This window comes from Falco cherrug, chromosome 2 (genome assembly GCF_023634085.1).
Source record: "Falco cherrug isolate bFalChe1 chromosome 2, bFalChe1.pri, whole genome shotgun sequence".
NCBI lineage: Eukaryota > Metazoa > Chordata > Aves > Falconiformes > Falconidae > Falco > Falco cherrug.
Genome location: NC_073698.1, coordinates 70,441,730 through 70,452,427, shown reverse-complemented (window position 1 = coordinate 70,452,427; position 10,698 = coordinate 70,441,730). Strand labels below are relative to the sequence as shown.

General features: G+C 45.9%; 1 protein-coding gene across 2 annotated transcripts; it reads right to left on the bottom strand.

The window, feature by feature from the left end:
- Positions 1-1,045: 1,045 nt before the first annotated feature.
- On the bottom strand, positions 1,046-10,275 carry LOC102053658 (lysozyme g-like). 2 transcript variants are annotated; one of them, XM_055703250.1, is made up of 5 exons: positions 6,346-10,275; positions 5,467-5,556; positions 4,176-4,372; positions 3,784-3,922; positions 1,046-2,747 (listed from the first exon to the last, which is right to left on the bottom strand). In XM_055703250.1, the coding sequence occupies exons 1-5, from the start codon at positions 6,386-6,388 to the stop codon at positions 2,617-2,619; spliced, it is 600 nt and encodes a 199-aa protein (XP_055559225.1). In that variant the 5' UTR covers positions 6,389-10,275; the 3' UTR covers positions 1,046-2,616. The 2 variants fall into 2 exon arrangements, with proteins under 2 accessions (XP_055559225.1, XP_014140107.2); XM_014284632.3 differs by having other exon boundaries at positions 5,467-10,275.
- Positions 10,276-10,698: the final 423 nt, after the last annotated feature.

Sequence of the window (10,698 nt, the reverse complement as noted above, 5' to 3'; positions counted from 1 at the left end):
CCTCACTGATGAGGACAGCCGAACAGCTGACAGGAGAATTCCCCTAGGTGCTTCATATACAGTGCTATGACAAAGATAAATCCCCAGATGGGATTTTCCCTCTTCTGGTTTTTCCCCCTTCCCCCTTCCCTTGGCATCAACTAGTTCAGTTCTCACTGGATTCTACGATTCTATGACCAGGAAAAGATTGGAGGGGATGAACTCACTGTTTTCTGAGAAAGCCTTTGCTTAAATCTTAAGGCAGTGTGCCAGTGTTAAACTTCCCTTAATTATTTACTCCTTCCTGCCAATTTATCAAGTAATTATATTTCAACTCAGTTTCTACAGAGATTTTCCTTGTTCACTACAAAGTGCTGATACCCTAAAATAATACTTGCAAATATGGAAGTCTCATAATCAGGATTTTTAAATAGCCTCTAAAAAAGACGTAATCCTTTGTGGCAATGCTACACGAGCCGCAAGGCAGGTCTGCAGGCCCTTGGGTGTTGCTACCATAACGTGAAGCAGCACCTTCATAGGTAATGCATGCAGAAATTGGACTCCTGAGGAGCTCACAGATCTGCAGAGGGATGGCAGCACCAGTAGTGATGACAGGGAGCTTGCTGGCAGCAATTAAGGGTGACTTGAAGGGAACCAAAGAAAGCTCCACTCTTGTTCACCTCCAAACTTGGAAAAAAAAAATCATGCATGTAGGCAGCAATGAGATTCCCTGCTCTATTTGAAGTTTATACTGATCTACCAAAAATGCATTCATAGATTTTACATAAGAGGTTTGTATAACATAGAGATTTATATAACATAATGCACCAAAGACTTCAATCTATGGATTTTACATAAGCTATCTCAAGTAGAAGGGATCAAACCACATGATATGTTTCATGAATTTCTATTTAAAAGTAATGATTTTACTAAAATTATCTTAATATAGTGCAGAATGCGCTGAAGACCAAATAATATATAGTTTAATACCTGTGGCTGCTCAACACTGAATTGTTTTCTGTAGTCTTAAAAAACAAAAACCAGTAACGTAAGAGAAATCCTAGAGCTCTCTCTGGTCTCCAGAGGTGATAAAATGAGTTTGCTTGCAAATACATTAATCATGCACAGTCCTTGCCGCAACAGTGAGCAGATGAGTGACTGACGAGACAAGGAACATTAAAATTGCTCCTCCTGCAAAAGCTGTCTGCAAACCAGCTCTCACGTCACGCTGCCTGCACTGACCCTGCGTGGCAGCCCTGGCACACGTGCAGCACAGCCCCGTGCTGCCAGGGAGGGCCTGACAGGCACATCGCTTCTGCATCGGCAGCTGGCAGAAAAGTGCCCTGATGCCTCCAAAATGGTTGTTCAAAAGGCTAAATGTGAATGCGCTGATCCTCCTGTTCACAGGTTTGGGGGCAGCGGCCAGGCTGCCTCGTGCCCTGCCTCCCAGCCCAGCTACGCTCACCCACCCCAGTCTGCAGCACCATTTCCCTCTCCCTGTTTTCAAATTGAGTTTTAAGCCCATTCCAAGAGTATCAAATTGGATTATTTACTCAAATTGCAGGTTGCTGCCCACTGGGTCCTGTGAAATTGAAAGAAAAAAAAAAAAAAAGAAAAAAAGATTGGGATTTGACTTTTATCTTTATTTTCTCTCTTATTCTCAGTATTATTCTCAGTAAACCTAGATTTGCACCCAGACCCATCCACATCGAAGAACGCTTCCAAACAGAGCTTATAAACCCAGAGCTAATTCACTGCTAATTAGAAGCTGGGATTCCTGGCAGAGGGACAGATGCTGAATCGCTTTTAAACTTGGAGGAAACCCAGCATAAAGGTGCCAAAGCTAAAGCAGGAAAGGTTGTGGGGTTTTTTTACTAACACCGTTGTTGTGGTACAGCAGCTGGGGTGGGTATGGTTGGGGCCAGCTCCTGCTCAGAGGGCTGCTCTCTAACAGAAAGGTGTTTTGCATGCCTGCTGTGGCGCTTGCAGTATGTCCCATATAGAGGATTTCCCCTGTGTGAGGCTGCTTTTCACCCTGAAGAGGTCTCCAGCCCCATCACGGCCATGGGCTCCAGGGCTCAGGAGACTAACAGAAGCAGGTTTGGCATTGTCCCCCACAAAGCTGGCCGCAGGGATCCACAGCTAGCGCAGAGACCAAAGGCTTGGTGAGAAGTTTCTTCATTGCCCTGTAGCCAGCGCAATCAGGGGGTAGAAAGACTCTAACTTGGGGCTTCATCCCCCCGCCAGCCAGGGAAAGGGAAGGAGGTGCATGGAGGAGGTGGGAAGAGCACAGCCAATGCCCAGGCCTGGGGGATGCACGAACAGCCCTGGGTTCAGCTGCGACCAGGAAGAGGCACCTTCCTCACCCGACACTTGAACACTGCTGGTCTGTCCCCATCTGCCTCTCAAAGGCCCAGAGCTTGTGGTGTCTCATCCCCGTGGGTCCCCTGGAAGGCAGTGCCGAGCTTGCCCACCGGCAAGTGGGGAGCTGGTGTTTGCTGGAGCAAGCAAGGTGCTGTTGCCATTGCCACCAGCACTGGTCCTGCCAAGAGACCCGAGGAACTGCTCTGGGTGCTACGATCACTACTGGGCTAGTTTGTGTGAAGGAGAGGCTTGGTTGCGGTGCAGGTTTCTGAGCTAGAACCCGTGTCTTTTGAAATACTGGGCTCGCCTAATCACGCTGTTGACATAGTAGTTGTCCCTGTTGCATGGGTCTTCCTCGTAGACCTGGATGTTGCCCATTTTTGCACGGTAGGTGCAGATTCCCCCTGGGAAGAGTTAAGAAGGAGTCATTACAGTCTTCTAAGTAAGAAATAGAGATTTAAATGTAAAAATTCCTAGCCAAAAAGGCCATGCATGTCACCAAACCTACACAAGTGCTTGGGAAATGGCCAATTCTGCATTATTGTTGGAAAGTGACTGATTTTGGAAAATCCTTATTTCTATAGCGAAGGAACCCGTGACCCTCTCCAAGTGCAGGTGGGAATGGCATACGGGTCCCAGAAAAAGGTGTAATCTAAAAAGGCAGCGGCGGAGCAAGGATGGGAGATTATGAAATATCATAGGGTGAACAAACCGGCATGCAAATAACATGGACTACAAGCAAACCTGGATCCCAAGCTTCCTTGACACAACTTAACAGCCTGCCACAATAAGCCGGTTGTGTTGCAGTGCCTCAATTTCTGCCTTTCCCAGTGGCTTTTGGTTGGTTGGTTTCTATCTGATCTATCCACCTGTCAGCCAGTTCACTTGTAAGATGAACAGATAAGAGGATAACTTGAGACCTGAGCACAAAACCTCTTCCAGGGAATTTAAGGAGGTCTTGGATCTGGCCATTCACCAGCAGTGGCCCAGCCACTCAGTGTAGTGTCCCTCCATGGGCATTTGTCACTGAAGTCAAGGAGCAACCTGCTGAGGCTGTGCCTAGCACCTTCGCCCAGCCCTGCATGGGCGCCTCCATGCCACTGCAGCAGCTCCCAGGCAGGGCTGGTTTCCTGCTGCTTCCTACACAGCAAAGCTGCCAAGGAGCTTGGTATCCCACCACAGACTTTCTTCTGCAGGCAGAAACACGGTGGCCCTGTAGACAGTGCTTTGAGTTGAGAGTCTGCATCTATATTCAAATGTCTTGGTCTGCTCTTTCAGGGTTGCTTCTTTTAAACTAGAACACTCTGGGGCTTGTTTTGGTAAGAGAGGCCGTAAAATGTGCCAGATTGATGCGCTTTTTCCCTTAAAAGTGACACCAACAAATGCACAGCACTCCCATCACTCAGCGTATCCCTTTCTAGTACGTAGCCCATCACGTACCTCTCAGCTGCTGGTCCCACGTCCAGGTAGGATGCCTTGCCCGTACTTCATTAATTGCAAGAACCAGGATAGTTGAGCACTGATTTATGTGTTCTTCACTATCCCACAATCCAAAAGGGTGGTATTGCTGCCCGTCAAGCTAGAAAAGTCAACCAAGAAAATAGGTTTCCCTCTGAACATAACAACCACTGTAGCTTTCCCCCTTCTTCAGAGTCCCAGTCTGTGATTCACTGTTGTGACCTTATACAGGACAGCAGTCATGCAGGACCTTTGATGTGGAGGGAACACACTGAAGTTCTGTCTCAAACACAGAACAGTCATTTGCTAAGGCAAGGCCCTGGGATATACACCACACTAGCATTCTATTACTCGTAGTTATCATCCTGACATACCTGCATCAAGCCATACTTCTGCCGTTCCTGGTCCCAGCCGTTGTTCAGGAGCAGGCCAACACGGCTCTCCTGCGAGATGAGGGCAGCGATGAGCGCTGGGTCCAAGCACAGGTTTCTGGCTACTCTTTTAATTGGGACCTCATACCTCCTCAGGCGGATGACGTCTGCCTCAGCAGACCTCCGTATTGTGGCAAGTCCTGTGGCACAGGAAAAGGCAGCCTTACACACCCTCCACCCAGAACCCTCGCTTTCCCCTTGAGCACGTGTATCAAAGGAGTAACTCAAGTTTTGAAGAAAATGCAGCTACACTGAGTTGGGCAGTGGCACTTGAAGAGCCAGCACAGCCCTATCGGCTCTGGCTGTGGCTGGGGAGCTGCTGTGCCAGCACCCAAGGATGACGAGGGGAAGAGGGCAGCTCCTCAGGAGGTGGGACCGTGCATTTGTGGTTCTCTTCTGCTGCCACACCGCTGGAAATGTGGCTCTGGAGTCAGGAAAGTGAAATTTCAAGTTGCATTTGAAAAAATCCAGAGATGCTTTACTACTGACCAGCCAAACTGCAGTAACAGCTATGTGGTTAGTTTGTGTATAGAAAGGCAGGGTTTTTTTAAAGTAGCTTTGGAACAGAAACAAGCAAATAGGTTCAGATCCATGCTTGGGCACAAGCGGTCTGGTGTCTGTCCTGGAGGTGCCTGCATCTGAGGTACGTGGCTAAGTCCCTGGATGTCTCAGCAGTAAGAACTCAATGTAGTCGGCTGTGTGGTTACAAGGGACAGTAACACAGGGCAAGAAAGAGGCAAATAGGAAGGAATTACCGAAAACAGGTCACCCAGAGGTAGGGTGGTTACACACCTGGGACCTTCCCCCTGCGCATTGTGTCTCTGGCAGGTCACCGCTGGCCAGCTCAGCTGACACGCCAGCACTCAGGACCTGGCTCTGTGCATCTTCCCTTTTGAGCAGACAGGCCCTGGGGTTTTGTGAAGATGCTGATACTAAAGTCCTGGCTGATGAAGAAGCTGTTCTAACTGAAAAGGAGTTGTGCCATTTCCCTTTGTTTAGAGGCTGAGGATCTTGACTATGCAACCTGAAGTTTGTCCTCTCACTTCCCACCAGGGCTGGAGGCTTCATAGTACCTGCCAAGTGGCTTTTGCTTTCTCTGCCAGCAGGTTTTGCTTTCTCCCTTTTGGCTAATTGAATAGCTATTCTGCATTTAATTAGGCAAGAGCAGACAGAAGGCAAAGCATCACTGTCAGGTACAAACAGGTTGACAAATCAAGCAATGAATGGTACCTACCACAGTCTGAGGCTCTTACGGCTGTACAGGAGACTGGAGGCGCTTGAAGAGCACTTATGTCACCATAGCAACTGTAGCTCATGGATGGAGCTGGAAAATTAAATGGAGGTGTTTGAACACGTAAGATCTCAGAGCAATGCTGTACAGCGTGCTGCAAGTGCATACAAGTCAAGCGTGAGGGATTCATCCAGACCTATAATCCACAGCACCTTGTGTGTGGTTGGCATTGCTCTCCATCAGTAATGTTATCAAAGAAAGCTAGAGAACAGAAATTTGTTCTTTTCTAGTTGAAAAGGTTGAAGTGAATGAATCTAACGACAATTCAGGTGAATAGGCATCTGCCCTGTTAGGTCTAAAGGCTGGTGTGGGGAAGAGGGGAACCACAGCCTCTGCATTTATTTCAGAAGGCTCTTCCCATTCAACGCCTCCCAATGTCCAGGACCCCTTGGGCGATGGCTGGCAGTACCTGAGCACCCTGGCTGGGAGCTTCTCCTGTCTCCCTCTGTAACTTAGCGAGGAATTCATTCAGGAGAGTGCTTGCCTCAGCCTGGACAAATTACCCTGCTTCCTCAGTAACTGAGGAACGAGTAGCCTCCGTCAAACAGCTTCCCACATCTGTGAGACCATTTCTGAATAGGCAGAGACATCAGATAAGGTTAGCTGGGAAAATCAAGAGGAGGTATGTCTGTGACTCCCTTTTGGTGTCAGACCCATAATCCAGATGTGCTGGTTTGAAGGATATACATTGGTGGCAAGCAGCCGAGGACAACGCCACACAGAGAGGGGACCTCAGGCTTGACTGCACCCCTCTCTGCAGTCCCTCTGCAAACAGCTCCTGGGGCACTCTCAACAGCAACCCAAACCCAAACCCTGGCTCACCAACAAGGGCCATAAGGCACAGCAAGAGCAGTGTGGGGATCATGGTGACAGCTCTCCTCAGCTGCCTCAGGAGACCTGGAAACACAGCAGTCTGCAAAACATGAATAAATCAGTGCTGATTTTCAACAGCCCTCTAGCAAGGCTTGCACGCCCAAAGCTCCCACCCCAAGACACCAGACATGGGATGGCATTAGCTGAAGAAGGGTAGGGGACCAGAGGCACCCTCTCCACAGCACAGTCCCCCGCCTCACCTCCTGCATGGGATGCAGCTGCCAGTTTCAGAGAGTTGTGATGGGAGGAGAAGCAAGTGATGGGAGCCCCATCTGCTTCTTGTTTCCCCCTTGTCTGGGGGACACAGGCTTCTCCCGCGGCAGAATGTCTCTTCCATCTCTGTGTCACTACGCCAGCATGTCGAGAGGGAAGGGCCAAGCCTGGGGAGCTCAGGAGCAGGGAGGTCCCCATCGGCAGCCTGGGCCAGCAGGGAATTTTTTAGCCCCTGTCCCTTTGGATTGCTTGCTCACGTAGTGCCTTGCTCACAGGGGCCCCTCCTGAACACCCATAGCATGTCTTTACAATGACAAGATACAGCACTTCTGCTTTAATTATATAGATGTTTGAAGTTGAATGTGCTACAGAGTGCACACGTCCCTTGTCTCTCTGTTCAAAAAGCAATGGGATTTTTTCTTGGCTTTTGGAAAAACATGTTTTCAAAAATCAACAATATGACCCTTAATTCTCTGCTAAGAGCATGCAAGGCAACTCCAAGATTTATCTGGAGAAATAATACTGTTGTGTTAATCTCTGTATGCAATAGTGGCAGATAATCACTTTAGTAATAAATGCATCTGTTGTGCAAATTAATAAAATTCCGAAATGTCATCAGATGATAGCTATCAACTGCAAAAAACATTGACCATACTTGCCTTGCTGGTGAATGCATTTAAACTGAGCAATTTTTACAGCTTACAAATGTTTTTTTCCCCACAAGGGTTTCAAACACAAAACATGCCACGAGTCTTGTAGGCAATCGTCACACAATGCTGTTAACACTTGAAAATGCCTTATTGATTTTAATAATGTATGACCTTTTTCCTAGCCTGCATTTCTACTGCAAACCAGACTGCATGGATGCAGAAATGTAAATAGTCCACTGATGTCATTGGAAAGATTCCCTCATCCTGAGTGAGCTTATCCAGGCCAGCAAACACCCATGGCCAGAGCTGGGTACGTGCAGCAGGTCTGAGCTCTAACACTAACACCAAGTATTTGCAAGCCTGGATCAATATAGCTTGACCTATGAATTCAATGGCAAATCCATACAGGGCCCTATCGAAAGCTACAGGCTGTAGCTGTTTCCACATGCAGGAAATATTGCCAGCTTATCAAGTTTCAAGTTTTCAGCCTTTTTTTTTTCCCCTCCCATCACAAAAATCATTGCAGGCCTTGGGTAGAAACAGTATAGCAGTCACCATATTGACAAAAGGCTATATCAAATCAAACCCAAAGCTCCTGGCTCTAAATAAATATTCTAGGAGTGAATTGAGACTCACCTGTCTTCTGTCAGTCTTCCTGTGAGGCAGGTCACTTGATGACTTTTATATATATGTGAATGAAAAGGTACCCACCCTATGGCCTTTGGAACGTTAATTCCTACCTAGTGTGATGACATTTGTTTTAAAGTACAATAAGTAATATATATTAAGAGCTTAGAACTCTTATGATTCCTTTCATCCAAAGATTTGCACAAGCGGTGCTTAGTAAGGCTCAGGACAACTCTGTGAAAGGCAATAAATTCTGTTTTTCCTCCATCAATAAGCACATTGATGCACAACGGCTGACTCGCAGAAAGCATTGCAGTGAATCAGTGGCAGGGGCCAGGCAAATATCAGATCCCTGTCCAGTGCTCTCCTTGCTTTACATCGGAGATCGGTTTGGACACATTTTGGGGAGGATTTTTTGTCTTGTTTCCTCAATGATTTCAGCCTGGCAAGCTTTAAATTAAGTATCATACTTCTATATGGATTCTAAAAAGACCAAAAGAAAATGATGCTTAAAGAAAAGCATCTCACTGCTTCATTGCTTACAGCAAGCCTAATGCAGGAGGGTGGCTTGAATAGTTTGATAGCAGCAGCAGGGTTTGAATTTCAGATTTGGGGAGGCAGGTTGCTGCAGCTGAAATGAGGAAGAAAGTGAACTGGTGTCTCAGAAGCTGAAGCCAGTGGGAGCACACAGAGAATTTCTTAAAGACTTGCACCTTGTGGGTGAGCCACTTTTCATGCATCTAAAATATCTGAGTCACTTGGAGATGGAAAGACAGTCTGGGATGCCAGTGGCCTTCAATTCAGTCCCTTTCCCCACTTTCTTCTCGTCCCAAGGCTCTGTCCAATGTGCATGGAGGCTAGAAAAGCAAGATGTTTTTCCAATAGCTTTCTCTTCGTTATTCAATACATTCACAAATCCATCTATTCCCATTGCTCTCCATTGGGCTTGAGATGTGGAGGGTAGGAAACACTGTTTCAGCCAGATACTAATTACTGGGTTCAAAACCAAGCAATGGTTATTAGTCTGTAAAGCACAGGAAATCATCAAGTGGGCCTTGTCACTGTAAAAATCAATAAACGCCAATAATCACGGACTTAGATGCTGAGATAGTATGTAGGAGGGATTCTTCACTGGAGAACCTAGCCTTGTTGTTACAGGAGGGTTGGGACATGAGTTAAGGTGAGTCTTAAGTATAAACCACCTTTATTTGGGTGAAACACAGAAATAATAGACATCTTCCCAAAGATGACAAGGCTAGAAATTCATTCTTCATGTACAAACCTGATATCTTATTGTGGTATCTCAGACTAGACTACCACTTAATTCTTTTACTGGAGTTTCACATTTTAAATAGCAAAAGGTAATGTTTGACGTAATTTAAGGTAGAGAATCTATGTGGTATCTTTGGAAATAACAGGTAGGACATAGGGACAGTGTGGTTTTCATCCTTTCAATAGGCTATAGTGACTGAAGAAATGCTGGAGGGGAGGAAAGCCAGGAGAAATGAGCTGGGAAAAGCTCCGAGTGCACAGCTTGGCAACAGACCTAGTAGATACACTCATTCGCCTTCTACAGAACAAGACAATCTGTATTAAGAGAGATAAGTGTTTGCTCAAATACATCAAAAGCATTTAGTCTTAACATGCAGTCACCTTTTATACAAACAGTATCACGTTAGTGACAATAAACTAGTGTTCTCTGTCACTGAACTGAGGACTTGGGACCTTCTTTTGCAAAGTAGCCTCTGACCCGAGGTAAGATTTCTTTCCTAATGCACTGGCCGCTTGCTGACGGTCCTTGAGATAAAGTTTTGAGTTTAAATACCATTTGTCAGTGCTATGTATTTTCTCTCTCGTTTATTGTGCATGTAATCACAGATTTTCTACATTTCACAGTACTGTCACATGAATTCTTAATGCCTGCTCTTCATTGCATTGCTCTTTGTTTACTCATGGAATGGTGGATTTTATGTTTTAAGTACAATTATTTTTATCTGTCCTACTGTATGGTCTTAGGTGCCTGAGACAGATTCCTTGTATTCACACAATTTTCAGTTTAAGGCCAAATAAAAGGATATTTTTTCAGCAGCATCATGAACGGGACTTTTTCTTAGTGAAAACCTCTTCATCCTCAAAAAATTTGCCGACTGCCTTTTCGAGTGAATGCCAAAAGCAGGCAGACTCTACAGAAACGAGGTCGTGCTCATGTACATGGAACGGGGCAGGGCTCTAAGCCAGTGCACTTGTCCAAGACACCACTACATAAGAGGACCTGCAAGACGGTAGAAAACGTGGTCTGCTGCTCAAAGGTCTTTGTGGGCTTGTAAACCCAGAGCACCGAATTCAGGTGAAATGCCTAATAAGCAGGCTGCATCTGTCACTAGTACTGCTTAATTTTTCTTTTTTATGCTAGATTTAATTCTGAAGAAGAGTTAGATAAAGTCTACCTCTGACAGCCCATAACCCAACAGAAGGGACGTACACAGCTGTGATACGATGCTACTTTTGATAGGCTGAAGAGGGGATGAGTTAGAAGGTATCTTTGTATATATGACTAAAGCAGCTCTTTCTAAATGGCTGGACTTCATAAAGATGTATACAGGAATGCACTGGACTGATGTCCCTGAAGAATGTTACCTTCTCCTGTACACTGACATACCTCTTGTCATATTTTTCTTTATTATTCTTGGTATTTTGTTTAAAAACATAGGTTTTTGGATTCATATGATATTGTGCGACTCTCATTTAGAAGGACAGCAAGTTGCTAGCCTTCATGCTAATAGGGAAGATATATGAAACCCATGGATATATG

What these genes read in the sequence shown, in the direction of transcription:
- LOC102053658 (XM_014284632.3), bottom strand. Translation starts at nt 5,653, where the DNA reads ATGAATCCCTCACGCTTGACTTGTATGCACTTGCAGCACGCTGTACAG. An exon ending in CGTAAGAGCCTCAGACTGTG is followed by an intron (nt 4,373 to 5,466) that starts GTAGGTACCATT and finishes CCTGTGCCACAG; the next exon opens with GACTTGCCACAATACGGAGG. An exon ending in AGAAGTATGGCTTGATGCAG is followed by an intron (nt 3,923 to 4,175) that starts GTATGTCAGGAT and finishes TGACTTTTCTAG; the next exon opens with CTTGACGGGCAGCAATACCA.